Source organism: Oculina patagonica, chromosome 3 (genome assembly GCF_052425735.1).
Source record: "Oculina patagonica isolate OP01 chromosome 3, crgOcupat, whole genome shotgun sequence".
In the NCBI taxonomy this organism is placed as follows: Eukaryota; Metazoa; Cnidaria; class Anthozoa; order Scleractinia; family Oculinidae; genus Oculina; species Oculina patagonica.
This window is the reverse complement of record NC_135760.1, coordinates 9,282,937-9,302,198: the sequence shown is the minus strand read 5'-3', so window position 1 is coordinate 9,302,198 and position 19,262 is coordinate 9,282,937. Positions and strand designations below refer to the sequence as shown.

General features: G+C 41.5%; 1 protein-coding gene and 1 long non-coding RNA gene across 3 annotated transcripts in view; both read right to left on the bottom strand.

Annotated features, from left to right (window-relative positions):
• The window catches only part of LOC144646478 (uncharacterized), an 81,406-nt gene that overhangs the window by 4,670 nt on the left and 57,474 nt on the right, over nucleotides 1–19,262 (bottom strand). The gene's annotated exons all lie outside the window — the stretch shown is intronic.
• Nucleotides 1,526–13,051, bottom strand: LOC144646391 (uncharacterized). Of its 2 annotated transcripts, none has more exons than XM_078505955.1 (3): nucleotides 12,950–13,051; nucleotides 7,250–9,035; nucleotides 1,526–4,734 (listed from the first exon to the last, which is right to left on the bottom strand). In XM_078505955.1, exons 1-3 carry the CDS (start codon nucleotides 13,004–13,006, stop codon nucleotides 3,032–3,034), a joined length of 3,546 nt encoding a protein of 1,181 aa, XP_078362081.1. In that variant the 5' UTR covers nucleotides 13,007–13,051; the 3' UTR covers nucleotides 1,526–3,031. The 2 variants fall into 2 exon arrangements, with proteins under 2 accessions (XP_078362081.1, XP_078362082.1); XM_078505956.1 differs by lacking the exon at nucleotides 12,950–13,051 and adding an exon at nucleotides 12,349–12,451.

The window sequence follows — 19,262 nt, the reverse complement described above, 5'->3', positions numbered from 1 at the left end:
GAAAGAGACACCATTTTCCACGGAAAGTATATGAAAGAGGTAGCTTTTCTGTCAAAGTATAAACGGGTAAGGGTTTGGACGTCGGGGAGGAACCTCCCATATAAACCTTTTTGTAGCGCCTCCCCCGGTATCGTCCTGACGCTAAATGGCGACAGCTGACAATAAGGCGAAAGCTGCAGTTGTTGTTGCTGTTTTGTTCGTTTTGCTGTTCAGCAAGAAGAAAAGCTGAGAAAACTGTAATGCCATTAGTAAGTAAACAGAGTATGTGCTTTCAAAAAGCAATTCCCCAGCCGCAGACATATGATTGATTACCCTGCGAGCGGCAACACTGCGCTCAATGTCGCAGATACAGGGCCATACCTAGGATTTTTTGTCTGCGGGGGCAGGTTTCCCTGGCAGGGCAACTGGGTTTTTTAGTTTAGTTTTTTCTTTAGTTTTCTTAGTTTTTTAGTTTTCCTGGCGGGGGCAACTGCCCTCCCCCCACCCCGCTAGGTACGCCCCCCCCGCTAGGTACGGCCTTGTGATAACATGTTCGTCTGCAACATTTCACGCAATAATTTCTGGGGCGGTCTTACGATGTAGTCATTTTTTAGCGGAATGTTACATCGTAAACGAGATTTCAAAATACGGCAATAAAACATTGACAAATAAAACTCAATAAAACAATTTTTACTTCCACTGACGTAACGAATCCAAAAATATATTAACTGTATAGAAGGTACAATTCATCGAATCAACATAACTTTATCTAAAAAGCTTACAGTCAGTCGCCAAAAGATAAAATAATCATTATTAGGCAATTAACTAAAAAGGCGGCGATATTTAAATATAATGACAAATAATGCCAAATATATACAGTGTTTCATGTAACTGGAATGTTCAGTAGCAAATTCAAGAAATTTATCTTGATTATTATCAACTATGGAGTGCTTCGGTATAAATTACTTAATGGGCTTAAATTGTTGGTGACTACAGTTTTAATTTGTTAAGGTGCATTGTAAACAAATTTGAGGAACACAATTACTTTTTCTGCGGACAAAACATCTATAAATAAAAAACTTGAGTGTTTCCCTCGATATTGTGAGTAAAAAAGTGTGAACTCATTGACAAGCACAATCGACAAGATAAAAGTATTCTTACTGTAAAAAAATTTGACTTTAACTTTGCCGTCGCCTTCTTCAAAGTCAAGTGAAAAGTATTTCACCAAGAAGTGATTTTAATTTAATTACTGCTACGAATCGCAACACAGCACGAATAAACAATATACTTAAATACGTAACTAATGATGTTCCTTTTGAAGACGTCTCCACAAAAAAATTAGATAACAAACAGAACCAAACAAATTATAATACATACATAGGTGACATACTCCTTTTTGGCCGTCGTTACGTCCAGCACGTGTGCGGCGTGGCGTCCGGCGTGCCGTCCGCCCCGCTTCTGTCCGGGCGGCCCTGCGACGCAGTCTCCCCGCCGTCCGTCCTCCCTTCCAGCGTTGTCCCTTGCTCCCCCCCCCGCCCCCATACATACATTGTATAAATACGGTCGAAACCTGCTTTACGGAACCCACTTTAAACGGGCACATCGTTATTAAAGGGACTATGTCACGGGGCTTTCGCAAATTTTTGATCTAAACTGTTCTGAAATTAGTGGTAGGCAACTTAACCCTTAATAAACATTATCTTTAAACATCTAAAGAAATATATAACCTTAATTTGTGGATAGAAATCAAGCTACGGCTATAAATATCGATATTTACAAGACGCGCGAAAACAATTTGAAAACGTTTGCCTAACTTTTTCAAGTTGCAATCCGCTTCCATCCGAGCCATCCGCAGCCAAAGATGCTCGTTAACAGTTTCAGTACTCTAATATAGCAATTTTTAATAAAAATGAACTATTATTTTTAGGTTTCCTGCGACATAAATATAAATTTTGGCGGCTCAAAAATCAGTTAAAATCCGTGATATAGTCCAGCAGTTTTGGTCCCTAGCTGAGACAGTACAGCTATTTCAGTTAACGTTGTCGGATGATAGCGTTACAAGCTAACGCAACAAGACCGAATGGTTGTCTGGGTATTCATTAAGGAAATCAACAAGTTTGTATTTTTGCAAATGACATACTTGTTTTTTTTTTCCTTCATTAGACCTTGCTCAGTCGCATCGTATTGTTACATGCCTTTGAGTTCAAACGTTTTCTTGAATTCAGTGTGGATAAAAGTACTTTATTTCCACATGTCTGAAGAAGAACAAACGTAAAAAATCAGGTTTGCCATGTCGTTACCGGTCGGGGGAATAAGTGCCAGTTTCGGCAAATCTTCGTTGAAGCACTCGAAGAATTTCCGAATTATTTCATCCAATCAAAAACTAGCGCGAGCGCTCACGAGTTCTCCGAAAGCAATCGCGCGTACAAATACGTCATGTAGCTTAGCAACTTCTAGGACGAAAATCGCGGGCTTAGTCACTTCTCGGAGAAGTGATGTCGCCATCAACTGGCACTTGTTCCTTTGACTGCTATATCTCATTGCTATTCAGCTTCAACCCATACTACCTTCCGGTCTAGTCGCGAAAGCCTGAAACTTTAATCCGACAAGGTTCACTGGAATATCTGAAAACGTGGTTCCCGACAGTATTATTGATATTGGACCTATTACTGTTCCACGAACCATGTGGGAAAATATGACTTGCATCTAAAGTAAATCTGGTCGAAATTAAGCCCATTCTCGTCCCCATTGGCCGCTTGTCCTTCTAAGACGGTTGAGCCTGGGGCACAAGGAGCAAGCGACTCTGGGGACACACGATTTGATTGGCTAGATCTTTGACAAAAAAATTCAAATTTAGCAAATCAAAACAACTATATCAAAATCCCTTTGTTGCAAGGGATTTTACTACGGTTGACTTGCCGGCAAGATTTAAATTCTCTTTGTTAAAATCTAGCCAATCAAATCATGTGTCCCCAGAGCCACTTGTTCCTCGTGCCCCAGGCTCAGTACATGCGGCTCTGGGGCCGAGAATGAAGTAAGCCTCTTCTTACAGTTACTTCTTCAGTTCCTTGAGGGAAGCCTCGTATTTTGTCAGCTCTGCTTTGAACCTCTCGCAGTCTCGTTTCTTCGCTGATATTTCAGCTTGTATTACGCCTTCATCTCGCGTGGCTTTTATCATCTCGTTCCAGGTCTCTTCGAGTTCTTGCAGCAGCTTCCGTTTCCGTTCTTCCGTGGCGGTTATCCGCTGACGCACTTGAGCAAGGGCGTCCTCTTTCTCTTCCAGTCCCCTTTGGGCTTGCACCAACTCCTCTTGAAACTTGGCGTGTAAAGAGTTCAAGAAGTTCTTCTTTTCAGACTGAGGCATGGTCATAATCCCGGACATAATGGAGGGATCCCCGCCGTTGTTCTTGTTCTGATTGGCTGCAACGGATGGCGTGCTGGTAGCCTTAACGTAATTGGTTGTCGAAGCCGCCTGGATGTTTTCTGTGCTGCCATTGGCTGAAGAAGATGCTGCCATGTTTACGTCGTCATCTGCTGGCAGAAGTGAAGTCGAGCTTCCTTTTCCGGGTGACGTCTTCACGACCGGAAGTAGTGACGCATTATCTGACATTTCAGAAGGGCAAGGAGAGTTGTTAACTTCAACCGGGCTTTCTCTGGAAGACTCCCTTAAAGGACCTCGAGTATAATTATCACTATCATGACCATCTTCCACGGGCTCCTTCTTGACTGAAAACAGCCGAACACGGGCCGCAGTGCCATCTGGAATGACGGGGCTCATGGGATCGAAGAGCGTAGCTGGTGGCGAGTCCTCGTCCGGGGACCTGGGTGGGGCACTTCTTTCAGGAGTCTGCAAGAGCTCATCCCCAGGGAGTTCCTCCATAGGGTCATCATTGCCATCCGCTATGGCAGCTTCCTGGTCACGTGGGCGAAGAATTGCCGCCATTTCGTACGAGCACAAATCCTCGGCGAGATCAGACGGGGTTTTCCCCTCCGCGTTCGCAGTTTCCTTGAGGACATCCATGATTTCCGGGTCGATGTTCTTTAGTACGCTCTTTATAACCCGATGGCCGACCCCGTGCCTGCAGGCCAAGATGTGTAGAAAGGTCTCCTGGCCGTTATTGGTCTTCAAAAGAAGTTCTCGCACAATCTCCGGCTTCAGCTTCCCAGATGTTCGCAAACGGTTCAACTCTTTGACCAAGTGTTCAAAATACCCTTCGTATGTGTTCATTCTCTCAAGCTCGCCCGTACAATCAAGAATCACTTTTGCCAAGCCGTGAAACGGCGTGTCGCCCTCCTTGTTACAAATCGTGATAATACTTGGAAGGTTGTCAGTCAGCGTTCTTAAAGTCTTGGAAAACACCTCCAATATTGTCTTCGTAGGGCTCTTCTTCCGCACCATGGTTCGGTCAAGCGACAACAACATTCGATGCAACCCTGTCTCACCAGTTCGTTCAGACTGCACGCCTAGATCGAATTCCTTCATGGTTGCCAGTTTCTCCAACACTTTGAATTTGCCCAGGACGCACACCCAGTGCACCAAGGGATACTTGAAGGAAGTGACCGGGTCAGGCAGGTCGGCATTGGCGCGCACATCCGAGAACTTCCCAAGCTGGTTGACGTATTCGTTGACATGTTTTATGAAGACGTCTACGTACGCCGCCCCGTAGTTGTAATTGGAACACTTGAGAAGGCTAAGCAGCAGCTTGTGGTGTTGCGATTTACAGTTACTGCCGCAAAATGGTGTGTGCTTTGGTGCTGAAACGAAAAAGGAAGATATTAGCTAAGTATTAGCTCAGGACAAATTTCTCCATTCTGAAATTACGAAGACTTAACAGTTAGAATCATCTTGTACACCTCACTCGGCTTGATAGCATTCATTCGAATAGTCAGACACTGGGCTTGGGGTTTCATAATACAATCTTAAAAGTTAAGAACCACCTTGTAAAGCATACTAAACAGTACCACCTGAAAGTGCTGCTCAATAGCTTTCATTAAAATGGTGACACCTTGAGGTTTTATCAGCAGACTAAAAGTTAGAGCCACCTCGTACAGCATAATAAACAGTAGCACATCAAAGTATTGCTCAAAAGCTATCACATTTTCAACGGTCACACACTTGGGTTTCATCCAGAAAGCTACAAGTTAGAACTACCTCGTACAGCATAATAAACAGTACCACATGAATAAGTACTGCTGAATAGCTTTCATTTGAATGGTGACACTTTAAGGTTTCATCTACAAGACTCAAAAGTTAGAACCACCTTGTACAGCTTATTAACAGTACCAAGAACGCAACACAACGACCCCGTCCCAGCTCCAACCTGGACCGCTTGATCCAAAGTCCAGTGGACTAACCATTAGGCCACCGTGCTTCCCACAACTATATCCAATTGGGACTATTTACCATAATTCAGAGCTATTTTCCTGACTTCCCTCCCCGCCCGCCGTTGTTCGGTCCCCCCTTCCTCGCCGTTCTCCGTGCATCCGTGTCCACTTCTCCCACCGCGTTGGATACGAGGTGGTAAATAGCCAACGAGGCGCGAAGCGCCGAGTTGGCTATAACGACTCGAGTCCAACAAGGGCGAGGAATGTTAAATTCTTTCACGTTCTCGCTGACATTCATTTTGTGCGAGGATGTTGAGGAGGCGCGCTGGCGCGGTGTTCACTTCTTGAGTTGTGAATACGAGGAAGCGAGCAAGAGAGTTTTCTTCAGAGTTTCCTCAAACAATCCCCTCTTGTCTCCGACTCCGGACTTCCTGGCTGCGCCCTCTCTTCCTCTCTATCGGCGGGGGACCAATCAGATGTAGAAATGCATACCGAGGTGAGAATTTAATAATGTGGAATATCCCTTTCACTTGATCCGGAGGTCTCCATCCCAGGGATTTCTACCCCCCGCAATCCCCCGCGCGCTCTCTTGCCCTCTTAGGTGGGCCATTTTTCTTTCTCAGACTTTTGGAAACTTTTCGAATGACGAAACTCAATTCCAATTTCCCAAATTCCCTCCCCCTTCCCTTTTTCGTCCGATCACTCCTCCCCCCGCTCGCTTCGTCTCTGTTCGTGGGGTCCCTGATTGTTGATCTTTATTATTCAAAACTCAATTTCTCGGTGCTCTTCTCGGGTGGTATACGGTGTACGGTATGTTGAAATTCACTAGTACATCAAGATTATATTCCTTGCTGATGATTTTCTTTATTCTCAACACCTGTATGCTTGTCAATGTATTGACATTGTAATGAGAAACTAGCTGTTGATCACTGTTAGGAATGCAAGGGTTACATAAAATTCAACATGGTTGTGACGAACATCAGTATTCAAAATTCCCTGACTATTTCCTGATAAAAATAAAATTTCTTAACATAGCAGCTTGTTTTAGCTTGATCACCCTAATACAGCTTGAAAAAAAATCACTGAATTTGATTTGGGTGTGCAATAAATGAATGACTAACATGTGAGAGTAGGTCAGACTTTTTCAGACCAGTTCATGACAGTCTGCACAGCCATACACAAACATGACAACTTGTGGTATTGTTCTCTAAAGAACTACATTGGCTGGGTTATATAGATTAGTGGCATGATAAAGAATCTTATGTATTGGTGGAGTTTTTTCTTAGAGTTTCAGCCCTACTACGGTTAAACAAAAAAATTAATAAAACATTGGTGATTGAAGGAAGTATACAGACATTTAAAAATGTAGTTCCCACCTAATACTTATGCTGTGGTTCAATTTTATCCTTGGTTCAAATTTTATTTTCCTTTGTTTTAAACTCATTATCATACATTAACATACCCAAAAACGAAGGAAAATAAAATTTGAACCAAGGATAAAATTGAACCACAACATAAATATAATGAAGAGAAATTGTTCAACAATGACACAAGCATGGGACAAAGAAAAATCTGAGTACCCGACGGGAATCGAACCCATGGCCATCTTTAATTTACCATCTTTATTATTTATTACACACTTGATGATTTCGACATTGCTGATCCTATCAGGATGCAGGACGCATGTCACATATCAACCTAGTAAATGGCCCAGCTCACCGCAAATCTCTCATAGTTCAGTTGGTAAGAGCGCCCAATCGATATCTGGGAGGCCATGGGTTTGATTCCCCTTGGGGACTCAGAATTTTCTTTGTCCCATGCTCGTGTCATTGTTAAACAATTCATCTTCATTATTTATTGCCGAACTTAAAATTTACCATCTTCATTATTTACTAACATTAATATAATATCCTCCAACAACTTCCAAAATTGAAAAAAGCCTTACCCGCTTCCAACTCCATCTCAGTTTCTCCCTCCTTCTCCTCCTGCTGATCATCACCATCTGCATTGTCTTCCTCCTTTTCCTCATCCTTCAAGACTTCTTCTTCCTCATCTTCCTCCTCCTCCTCCTCTTCTTCTTCTTCTTCTTCCTCGATATCGTCATCTGAATCATCATCTAGGGCCAAGTCTCCATCGCTCTCAGAATCTGACGACAAATCAGCCATGCGACCTCTCTTCCTGGTAGGACCCCTAGCCCTCCCTGCTCCCGGAGCTGGTCTCTTAAGGCTGCTCTTCACAGCTTCCCCTACCCCTTTGCTAAAGCTGCTGATGGTGTTTGAAAGACTAAGAAATACATTACGATCTGAGGGTTTTGGATCAGCTTCCACAATTTCGGGCAAATCAGGAGTACTGTCAATGTTGTCCACATCCATCTTTTCTTGCTCAGCGACTGCGTCTGGTTGATCACTTGCGATGTTCTCAGTCGTAGCAGTGGGCTTTTCTGGTGTTGAGCTAGTTTTATTGCTTTCGAGATGACGCTGGGGAAAGGGCTCTAATGGTCTTTTGGTTGGCGTATTACAATCACTTGGCTGCTCTTTCCTTTCAGCTGCCGGGGGGTCACATGAACACATTTTGAGGTCTTCTACTTTGAGCTCATCACCACTGATCACTGTCACTTCCTGTTGATCTCCTGGAGGTGCGTCTTTTGTGCCTTGAGCAGGTGATGCCTGCACCTGATTGGACGATGTCTTGGAGTTTTGATTGTCTTTATCACTTGACACACCATTTACACTGGAAGAAGGTTTAGCTGCACTTTTTGGAGATGCCTTATTTTTCTGTGGGAAGGACTTCCTTGCAGTATGCGAAACTCTGGGGGTAGGGTTGCCTGGGGCATTCCCACAACTCACAGCTTTTTTCAAACTGTTGATAACTATGTCTGGTGCTCCTAGTGCCTTGAGTATTCGGAATGACCTCTTTTCCACTGCAATTTGACGTGGTGTTTTGCCCTGGTTGTTCTTGGCTTTGGATATGTTCTCACTAGTTGAGCCAAAGTTTCCCAAGAAGTAAATCAAAGTTTCAGTGGAGTTCTCATCAGACACCATAAGGTGAAGGAATGTATCACCTTTCTTGTTAACTGCTGACAAAATTTCTTCTTCCTTCTCAGGTGAAATTTTGTCAGTCTCCTTAATCTTTAACAACAGAATCTTCAAGAATGCCCTAGAACATGGATCAGAGTAGCAACGCTTTGCACAGAAATGTAATATTGTTTCATCATTGCTGGTTTCTTTTTCATTCAAGGCTTCCGGTACATACTTGAGGAAGACATCTATAACATGTCCAAACGTGCTTCCGACAAAATCCATAGAGCTCTTGGGGTTCAAACCACTTTTAAGATGCTGAACCATAGAAAATAATGGTCCCTCTTGGTTCGTTCCTGTTTTTACTGTGAGTGGAAAGCCTTTCTCGCTGACAAGATATTCCAAAGGCTTGTACTTTCCAAGAATACAAGCCCAGTGCACTAATGGAAATCGAATTTTGTCATTCTTGTCCGGAACACAATCGTCACGAAGCCACCTTGTTTTGGTAAATTTGTCCAGGGCTTTTTTGAAGTCAGTCTTTTCTGGTTCAATACTATTTGGGCATTTAACTAGTGACATTATCAACTCGTGATGTTTGCCTGAATTTGAGCATTCTGGCAACCCAGGTTCAAAGCACAATGGAGTGCATCTAAGCGGTGGCCAAACATTTCCTGGTGATGAAGACGACTTTTTACTGGCCTGAGGACTTGGGGTCTAAATGAAAAAAAAAAACATTTTAACATTATTGTTAAATTAAAGTGATTGGATGGCAGTAATACTGTCAACTTCCACTATGGCTGTCATGCTTGTGAATGACTAAAATAAACTGAGGGTTGTTAAATACTATTGACAAGATTCGACCCAAAAATGGAAAATCTTGATCTGTATAATCCATACAAGTAAACAATACCGGTATCATTCATGATCAGAATCATGCAAATCAAAACTTCTCTCTTTTTTTAGGTCAAAATTATTCAAAAATCATCCAAGCTATTCAATAAATTGGAGGGAAATGAAAAGACCAACACAGGTAAGATCGATACAATAACTACACACGTCTGCTTTGACAAAGTTTGATTTTAGTATTACTGTAGTTGACTGTGTGAATCTGAAAGCACCAAAACCAATTGATTTGTCTTTAACATGTTTATGCTGTCAAAGCCAATCAAATAGCAGATTAAACCATTATTTTACTACATTATTAACTGATATCCCTAATCAACATAGATAAGTGCATATGACATCATTCAATTTTACCCTTAGTACAAATTGTTATTTTTTTTTGTTCTAAAGTAAGTGCCCAGGGTTCGTCGGGCCCCGCGCCCCCTCGCCCTCTCCCCCCGCCCGGTCGCGGCGCCCGCCGCGCCGGGGCGCGGGCGCGCCCGCCCCCCCCCGGGCGGGGGGCGGGGGCTCGCGGTGGTGTGGGCCGGGCGGGCGGCAGTGTTCCGGTGTCGTCGGTTCTGCGTCGGGCGTCATGGCTCAGGGGCGCTGGGGGGGCGTTGTCGTCGGCGGGTCGCGGTTGTGGGGTTGCGGGGTTGTTCTGTTGTTAAATATAAAATGAATGAATTAATGAATATAAAATGTTCAAAAGAAAGTACCAGATTGTACCAAGGATAAAATTGAACCCCACAGGGATGTCGCTAAGGCCTGGTTCTACACTAGTGACATTATAACGACATAACGACATGGACATAACAACATAAAGAAAAGTTTAGTTCTTCCCTTTTGTTGTTATGCTTATGTCATTATGTTCCAACTATGTCGTTATGTTATGTTGTTCACACTGGTGACATAAAACATCAACTCGAGGTGTTTTTTGCATTTGCGTGACCTTGCCGTCATGTTGTTATGTCACTAGTGTAAACCAGGCCTAAGGGCCAGCTGCCAGCTTATTTCACCGCCTGAAGGAGAATTTAAGTCCGGCCGAAATTTCACACAAAAACAATGATTTAGGAAACTTTTAGAGCTGACAGCTGGGCTTGTTGATGAGCTGGCTTTGTGTTTTCTTAGCTACATCCCTCACTACAACATATATATTATACGGTAACTGTACAATGGACTTGTAATGTTCATTCAGGTATTGGTTTAAAGCAAATTGTTTGGTGAAAGGTTTCTGCGTTCAGTATCTTTGTACTAAGAGAACACTTAAGCTGAAATTCAATTTCATAAAAGTTATTTGATGAAATATCTGAAATGCCCATATACAAACTCTGTATTTTGTGACATGTTGGATCTTATTTTAAAAATGGTGGATTCTACTGCAAAAAGGTTGATAATTTAGCATGCTATTAGTAATAAACAAGGACAGGTAAATTAAACCGTAGTGTTAAAGATGAAATGCCATCTAAATTGCGCAAGTTCTACAAGAGTGCACAGAGAGACACAGATGTTCACATCTGTGATATGAATGAGCACAAGGAGACATAAACAGATGCAGAGCTTTAAATTTGATTGTCAAGACAATGACAATGATGACACGGGCATAAGTGCAAGAATGAGAAAATATTTTTTGGAATTATTCTTGAGTTGCCCCAGTTTAAACATAACAAGAAGCTCGTAGAGCTTAAAACTGCACTGGTCACGTGACCACCCGAGGGGAGCCATGTGGGGGGAATAAGAGATGCACCCCTCTGCCATCCCCATTACCCAGCCGCATGAAACAATGTTGTGACTGACAAACAAAATGGTAAGAAAACACCTTGTGTGACATTTCATGGTTGACTAGTGCCATCTGCAATTATATATTTCTCTTGTATCCAAATGCTGGCCAAATTTAATTCCCACGATCCTTCTCCGTGAAGCCAAAAAAATCTATTAAACCAGCATCCAGTGTTGTATTAAATTCCTGTTTACACATTGAATAACTCGCTCCAAAAATGGAATAATGAAGCAAATAATTAAATCAAATTTGAGAAGAACACTATAGCTGGTTTTAGCTGATTGGGATTTCTCCGGGGAATCAATTTACCATTGACGCAAACCTTACAAGTCAGGGCATGTTTGTCTCAGTGGTTTTCCTTCAGATTTCTGAAATCCTCTAGATTACACAGCTTGAAAAATACTTAATGCTAAAAAATCGAACATTTCACACTTAACATGCTAGGTTAAGACCCAAGGATTTGTGAAGTTTCCATTTGTAGCAGATTAAAACCTTTTAAAACATTGCGGGATTCTGGCCGATCCTCATCAGTGCCTTGTGAAAGTGAAACTTGCAACGCCAGCACATTCCACGACACAAACGTAATGGTGTTTAAATAAATGTAAGTTCTGGCCCGCTAAAGCATATTTTTCTTTCAAAGCATGAAATTATAGTATTTTCTTTGATTCAAACGCTTCAAAATCAAATATTTCACACTACACATTCTTTGTAAAGACCAAAGTATAAGAAAATTTTCCATTTGTAACTGATTTGTAGCTTCTTAACATTGCGTGACCTGAAGCCTGACCAAGTAGAGGTCTGCGTCTGGTCACCGACAAAACTACAAATAATAATAATAATAAACAACGTGCAGAGCAAGAACTGTGCAGCACAGTTAAAAATATGTAGTGCTGATGCTGTTGTGCTAGTATAACAGCCAATGATAACATTGTGTGTGATTCCTTACTCTGATTGGACCAAATGCATACTGATATCACATCTTTGTACACAAATAATGCTAACTACATGTAGCTAGCTATTGTTACAAAAGGAATATTTCTTTATCACCTGAATTGACTAAAATATTTATATAAAATGAATAGAAATCGATTCAAGTTGCAGTGATAACATTTTCTGTCTTTCATCGATTTCAAATTTCTGTATATTCATTGACATCATATCAACAACTATATAAAGTTTCCATTGATTCTAGCTAATTTTCATTGATGACATACATATATGCCTGTCTTTGATTATTACAGCTCTTAAGCTGTATCTTCGTTTCTAAGACTGAGATTTATCCAGAGCCAAGACGCTGATAAAAGAACATGCCTGTCGCATCGCATCACAAAGTACTACTTCGCTTCAAAACACGACTTTTATACAAACCTTAGAAGTTTTCTTTGTAGCCATGTTTAAAAACCTTGAAATTAACGGTGAAAATCCAACATCTTTTCAAACAGTTGTTGCTCCTTCCACTGATCGATGAAATCCATCCCATATTAGTCCCCTCGCGCCACGTGACAACAAAGCGCGCCAAATTCAATTAATTGCATAACATATTCGGAGACCGCGTACGTACCAGTTTGCTATTTTGTCGTTTTGCTCTTCCAGAAATCTTGAGTAAAATGTTATCTTATTAGCACTGGCTTCAGTTTTCATGTGTTAATTGCATCAAAAACAGCCAGAATCACAGCGTTATTTAGCTTTGGAAAGCGATTGCGCCCTATTGTTTGAAGAGGTCGGAACCACGCGCACTGAATAAACATTTAAAGTCCGGTAAACAGATTTTCAGGATTTTACTCCAGATGCCAGATTTCAGACTGTTATCTGGAATATTGTAAGCGATTTCCAGGGAAGATATCCGCATTTCTTCGGCATTTATTCCTTCGTTATAAGAACGTCGACCGAATAATGCGTCAAGTTTGGAGCGAGTACCAAACAATGAAGAGTTAATTATTTGTTGTTTACATGAAACTCGCAAACCTACCTCGTTCGCCATTTGTGATTGGTTCGGCTTTTCCGCTGTACCTAACCAGGCAAGCATGATTCCAACCCGCTTGTTCCTCCTTTATCTTGCTAGTTCAGTTGATCAGATTGGTTATTCAAATCTCGTCCGTACTTCAAAAATATTCGTAAAATAGCGCTAGTTCGAATTCCTCTGAAGTCAGATTCGATTCCCAGTGCGCACTGTCGCTGACTAGTGTGATCGAAGGCTCTAGTAACGGCGCAATCTGCTAATGAGGCTCCCCCGGGGGTTTCACGTGAACATGGCCATTAAGTTGTTGGGAACATGGGAACAAAAAGAAAATAAGACTGGAAACACGGGAACGAAAGCACATTCTAGGGAACAGGGAACACCAAAATCGAAGAAATTCTTTTTTAGGGAACCCGGGAAAAGAAGGGAAATTTTATTGGGAACGAGGGACATAACAAAGCCCCCCCCCCCCCCCTGGCCCCCAGGAGGCCCTTGCTTATTAATTTGAAAATAAAAATCAAGTTGACCATGCAAATTGAAAGCTTAACAATTTATTGTTATTGATTGAAAAGAAAAAGTCAAAAGACTCAAAAGAACGACTAAGTTGAAAAATGGCATCAGATAAAAAGCTTTCACTGGTCATGTTTACAACAATTTCAGAAGTTCAAAAGATGTCAGTTGCAATTCAAACAGCATAAAACGCTGACAATTCTTTGCAATGCCATCACTATTTTAGAGAAATACAGTAATTGCTTCATTTAACAAATAAGTTTATTCAAAAACGAGATTAATACCAGATGAAAGTTTTACTATGCGTCATCAAGGTCACTATGTTTATTTTAAATTTCAACTCTCTTGGGTGGTAATTAAGTCGATATGATAAAAGTACCACAATTTTGCCAAAAGCCCTCTTTGTGACTGGCTTTTTGTCCGTTTGTTGTAGGTATGCAAATTTCTGCAATGTGCTAATGAGAATGTAATTATTACAATGCTTGATAGTATTTTTACTGAACTTTACGTAAAACTGTACCACCAGAAAGTACGATTTTATGGATGAAGTAAAAGGAAGCCATTTCAAGACGGTATCGGGAACACGTAGGTATGGAAAAGAAACCATTGTAAATCCGCGTGGGGCGTGCAGAGCCGCCAAATATAAACAGACTTAAAACGTCGAGTGGACAGCACGGAACATTTAAAAACATTGTGAATTTCAACATCAATTCCATAATCAAACTCTTGCACGTTTTGAACAGGCCGTAATTTATATAAATTCAGAAGGCGAAGGAAAGTGTATTGAAATTGGACATGGAAAACATTGATTGATAGCGAATGCAGTACATAACCTGACATAAAAGCAATCACTTCAACGACACGAAAGTACAAACAAAAACAAACAATATACTTAGCTACCGGACATGCATAATTGCTAAATAAAGGACAAAAAAGTTTTAACAGTTATATCAAATGGAAGAAAAGCTTGTGCCTAGAAGAAGCCTCTCCGCTGTGCCTTGTTTGAAAGTTCCATATTCTAGCAGCGAAGTTGCCAAGGGAACCGTGAGAGCGCGTAGTGCAAGCAGAGTTATATTCCTGGATGAAAATGGCAATGAAATCAAAGAAGAGAGCAAAGAAACCTCTTTGCACGAGAAAAGCAGGAAGACTTCCAAAGACGCAAGGAGGGGCGGTGCCTTGTTGGTTAGAAGACGCAGTACTTCATTCGACGCAGCGAGATTCATGGAGTACTATGTTAATAGAAGAAACAGCAATGTGCGAAGAGACCACTTTTTGCGTTCGTTCGGCAAGACCACTATAAGATACCCCAACTTGGACGAAGACGATATAATGGAAGACTTGGCTGTTGAGAGTACGCCATCGCCATTGGCATACCCCGCCTTTGAAGATCCAGAAATGTTTCTTAACGATTCCTCTGCATTCTTACGAAGAACGGCTTCTGCAGGGCCGGTCTTAGTTCGCCCGACTTCCAGTACAAAATGTGGCACCGGTCCAGAAAATTTACTTGAGGTGCGAGGATCCGAATACACCGGGGATCCGCCAGATTGTGATTTAACAGCTTCGATTAGAAAGCAATCGGCTAAGAGACGCATTAAACGCATCATGGAGGCTGAGAAGGATAAAGCTGAGAAGGAGAGACTAGAGCAGGAACAGAGATTGAAAGAGGAGGAGGAGAAAGAAAAAATGAAAAAGCGACGTAATCTCCGAGGTGTAGCTATGGCTGTTATTGCAACGAATGTTTCCGCTGCAGGATTTAACTTTAAGTCTTTCACGGAGAAGAAGAAATGGCTGGCAGAGAAGAGGTTATGGACAAGGCAATTAGTAAGTATATATAGCTATATATAACAGTGCCTTTCCGTGCAATATCTTCATCGTCGTCATAGATAAATAGTTTTTAAATTATAAATAAATGAATTATTGTAGTTTAGTAAAGCTGTTGTAACCCAAGGGGGTGCTGACGGGAAATTTTTAGAAAAGGGTTAATTATTTTTAAAAGGGGTTCCTAATTAATTTATTTCAAAATTTTCCTGAAAAAAAAAAGAAATTTCTACCTCGTAAGTAGTGGAAAGGATACCTCGGCCTATTTTCCAGGCCTATTATTCCAGGTTATAAAGATGCAGTTGTTCTACACATCAACACAAATTCATGTACACCGACATAAAATCCAGTTTTGAGAGGGCTCATGATCTTGTGGCTATACATGTACAATTGTAGTGTGGTGGAATCTTCCTACTCGACATGCTAAGTGCCGGAGTGTAACGAGAGATGAGGGGTGAAGATTAGGTTTATCGTGATATCATTGGAGTGGGTAAGTTGTTTACAGCCAAATGGAAAATTTTTAAAAGCCTGATGGCCCTTACAATAAACCAATAGGGTTCGTATTAACTAGCTCTGAAAGGCCATTCATAAACATGATAGCATGGAAGGCAGACCCTCCTTACGAAGGCTCAAAGTGTTCGGGACGTCTGCGTTGGCCATAACTGCGATCAGGCGTTCTTTTTTTCCCCTCTCTTCCGCTACCCCTATCGCAGGCCGGTTACGTTGCCCAAAACACTTCATCACACGATTAATAAAATTGAGCTAGCTTTGTCTTTCTTGAGCTACATTTTTTTCTTCACGTACACAAAGCTCTCAGATTATTCCTTGATTCACCAAGTAAATGTGTTGTTTTTCTTCAGGCAAGTTCCAAATTTCGTTGGGCAGCTCGCGTTGTAATCGTTCTTCGCCGCGTACTGAAGGCCCTAGTGAATTACTCCGCTGACTTGATACCCGAGACCGCGACTCAGAGGTCCTTCCGAACTCTGCGCGACAACTCTGAAGTAAAGGAGATGTTATTCAACAAGTCACTGTATCAGAGAGGAAAATCGGTGAGATTATTTCTTAGTTATCAAACATAGAAGCCAAAACCATGTACCATACTCTCAATCGATAAAACAGCATTTTTGCCAATCGGAGCGCATGTACCATCCAGTCTGTGCTATAAACTGAGATAAACGCAAATGAGATATCAGTCAATTTTAACAGTTGTATCAACACCACTACCAACAACAATTACAGCAACATCAGCAAATCACGATCCTATTTTCCTGTAAATCACGAATCACGTATATTTTTAGACCGTTTCACGAATCACGTATTTATTATACATCGTTGAAGAAAATGAGCTTCAACCGATTAGTTAATTTACGTGGCATTTACCTTTCAATAGACCTAGGCCTGATCTCTCATTACGAGCTCCGGCAGTGTGAGCCAAGTCCTAAAACGCATAAGTCGAGCCGAAAGAACGCGTCCTCTACACATAATCTGTCTTTGGCTTCATGCTTAAAAAACTCATTAATAATTCATAAAAAAATACAAAAGAAATTAATGTTTAACGAGTGTCTTTATATCTGATAAAGACACGGCTAAACTTTACGTCCAATTTTCTAGGCCAAAATAACCCAAAATCTAAATATTAGTGCAAGAATGAGTTGATCTACATCAGAAGATTTTTAAGCCGTTCAATAAATTCGCAGTACGTGTTTTATCAAGTCTAAAACACTCGGCTGCGCCTCGTGTTTTAAACTTGATAAAACACTGCTGCTCATTTATTAAACATTACTTTACTGCCGCAAATTAATTTTTAAGTACGTAATTGATCTTCATTTCCACGAACGTTTTCAACCCGAATCACGAATCGTGGTCCTCAAAATTAGCAGATCACGCAATGAACTAGACTGGCAACTCATGGATCACGGCTAGGTTTGAGCATTTTTCACCTGTCACGCGTTCAGATTTGTGCTCAAATCAGGCGTCACGCATAACCCCTTTACCGCCCTGTGTTTCTTTTACACAGCAATATGCTTACGTTCCGGAGTGGGCCAAGAAGATACTGATGAAATCAGCCATGGAAAGATCTGAGAACGAGTTGAGTCAGCTCCATTCCATGCTCAAGGGTCTGACGTCATATGACAAGTTTACGTACCGCATCCAGCTCGCCATGTGCAGGGCCATGACATACCTCAAGTAAGTACAGCACTACAGCGGAAAATCTAGAACCGTGCAGATATTTTGTAGCCGTGTCTTACATAGCCTGCCTACGGTTGCCTAGCGGGCGCTTGTGTAGTTTTGGGCACGTTTTTCGAAACGCGAAAGGCGAGAGACGGCCACGCGAGGCCGTGTAGCGCCTTTCGCGTTTCCCAAACACGCGCTCGTAAACTATCAAATCACGCGCCCCTTCATATTTCTTTGCAACCAATGTTCTACTATTTCCCTTCACAGGGTGGAACATCCACGGGTTGTATTACGTAAAGGACATATTGGAGTGAGTTTCTATTTCATCTTCTCTGGTTCTGTTTTCGTGAACGTTGAGGAACTACTCACGAAGACAGGTCACGTGATGTGGCATACAGCGATCACTTTACATCGCGGAGACAGTTTTGGGGTAATTACACACTAGCGTAGATTCACTAGTCTCTTCTTTTGGAGGTGTTTTGTCTCAGTTGGGGGATTACTTAGTGGAAAATGTCAAAGCCCTCTTTGCTTGAATCACGAACCAAGAAACCCGGACTTAAGAAATCTGAGGTCATCACTGACAGTTAGAAAAAGCCGGTTCATTTTACAACTTTCCGTTTTTAACAGAATTCTTATTACTGTAGAAAACAAAATTCATGCATGTGTGCAATATCGATGTGAAGTGCTCATCCATCAGCATTTTGTTTCATTCCACAGGAGCTCGCTCTCTTAAGAAACATCAAACGAACCGCATCAGTCGTGGTCAGAGAAGACACTGAACTTCTGGTTGTCGAGAAAGACGTTTTCTCCAAAACTTGTCCCCGGATTTATGACAAGGAGCTTGTCGACAAAATTAAATTTTGCAAGTAAGTTTGTACGTGTTAACAAACAACACGCGCTTAAAGAAAACTGAGAGATAACAAGTCTAATTTCAAACGCAATTAAGGTTTTTTTAACTTGTCGCATAGGTAATAGAGGGAAATGGTTAGAAAGCCCGGCAAAGTTCTTTGTTATATGTCATTGTTCGCTATTTTGAGGGTTGACTCTGCAGAAAACCTGACAAAATACAATGGGTGGTTACGTGCGTTTATGCAACTGACGAATAGAAGCATTGCGATCACGTAACTCATGCATGGTGAATTAGCGCAAAACAAAAGATGTGCAGGGTCGTGGACCTTCCAACATAAATCCTGGCCTCTTGGTTTGCTCTTTTGATGTTTGACGGGATTCCTAACCGTTTCCCTCTATTAACTATGCTCGTCGAGAGAACTGAAATATGTGGATATACCTAGATTTGATCACTAATCTGCTTAGTTTACTAAAACAGTTCGTTTCCAGTTCCGCGTTGAACTTTTTGCGCGCGAAATTTCAATTGCTAACAATTGCTCACGAATTTTCGGATAAATTATGCAGGTAAATTGAAATCTATTTGTTCGGCACACGCGCACACACAAACGTTACAAATTTGATGTCAAATTTAGTTCCAGGTTTTAGAAAGACAAGATACTTTTGTGCACATTTTTACTGCTTGTATGCATGGTTTGTGTTCTGGTTTGTGAGACATTTCGTCCAAGGATGGGTAATTACTCACTAAAATGCTAATTGCATTTTATGGCTTCTTTTCATGACAATTCAAGCGGAGTCATACTGCGTAAACAGCTCGCTGTGAAGTCACAACTCCACGCTAAAAATCACGCTATGACATGCGATTCTAACGAAAAAATAAGTATGAGAAGATCAAGATAAACTGCAAGAATGAAACAAGGGAAACTAATTTTTGTTTGATTTTCAGGAGCTTATCGCTGTTTAACCAGTGGACAGA

What these genes read in the sequence shown, in the direction of transcription:
- LOC144646391 (XM_078505955.1), bottom strand. Translation starts at nt 13,006, where the DNA reads ATGCTTGCCTGGTTAGGTACAGCGGAAAAGCCGAACCAATCACAAATG. An exon ending in AATCACAAATGGCGAACGAG is followed by an intron (nt 9,036 to 12,949) that starts GTAGGTTTGCGA and finishes TTTTTCATTTAG; the next exon opens with ACCCCAAGTCCTCAGGCCAG. An exon ending in TGAGATGGAGTTGGAAGCGG is followed by an intron (nt 4,735 to 7,249) that starts GTAAGGCTTTTT and finishes TTTTCGTTTCAG; the next exon opens with CACCAAAGCACACACCATTT.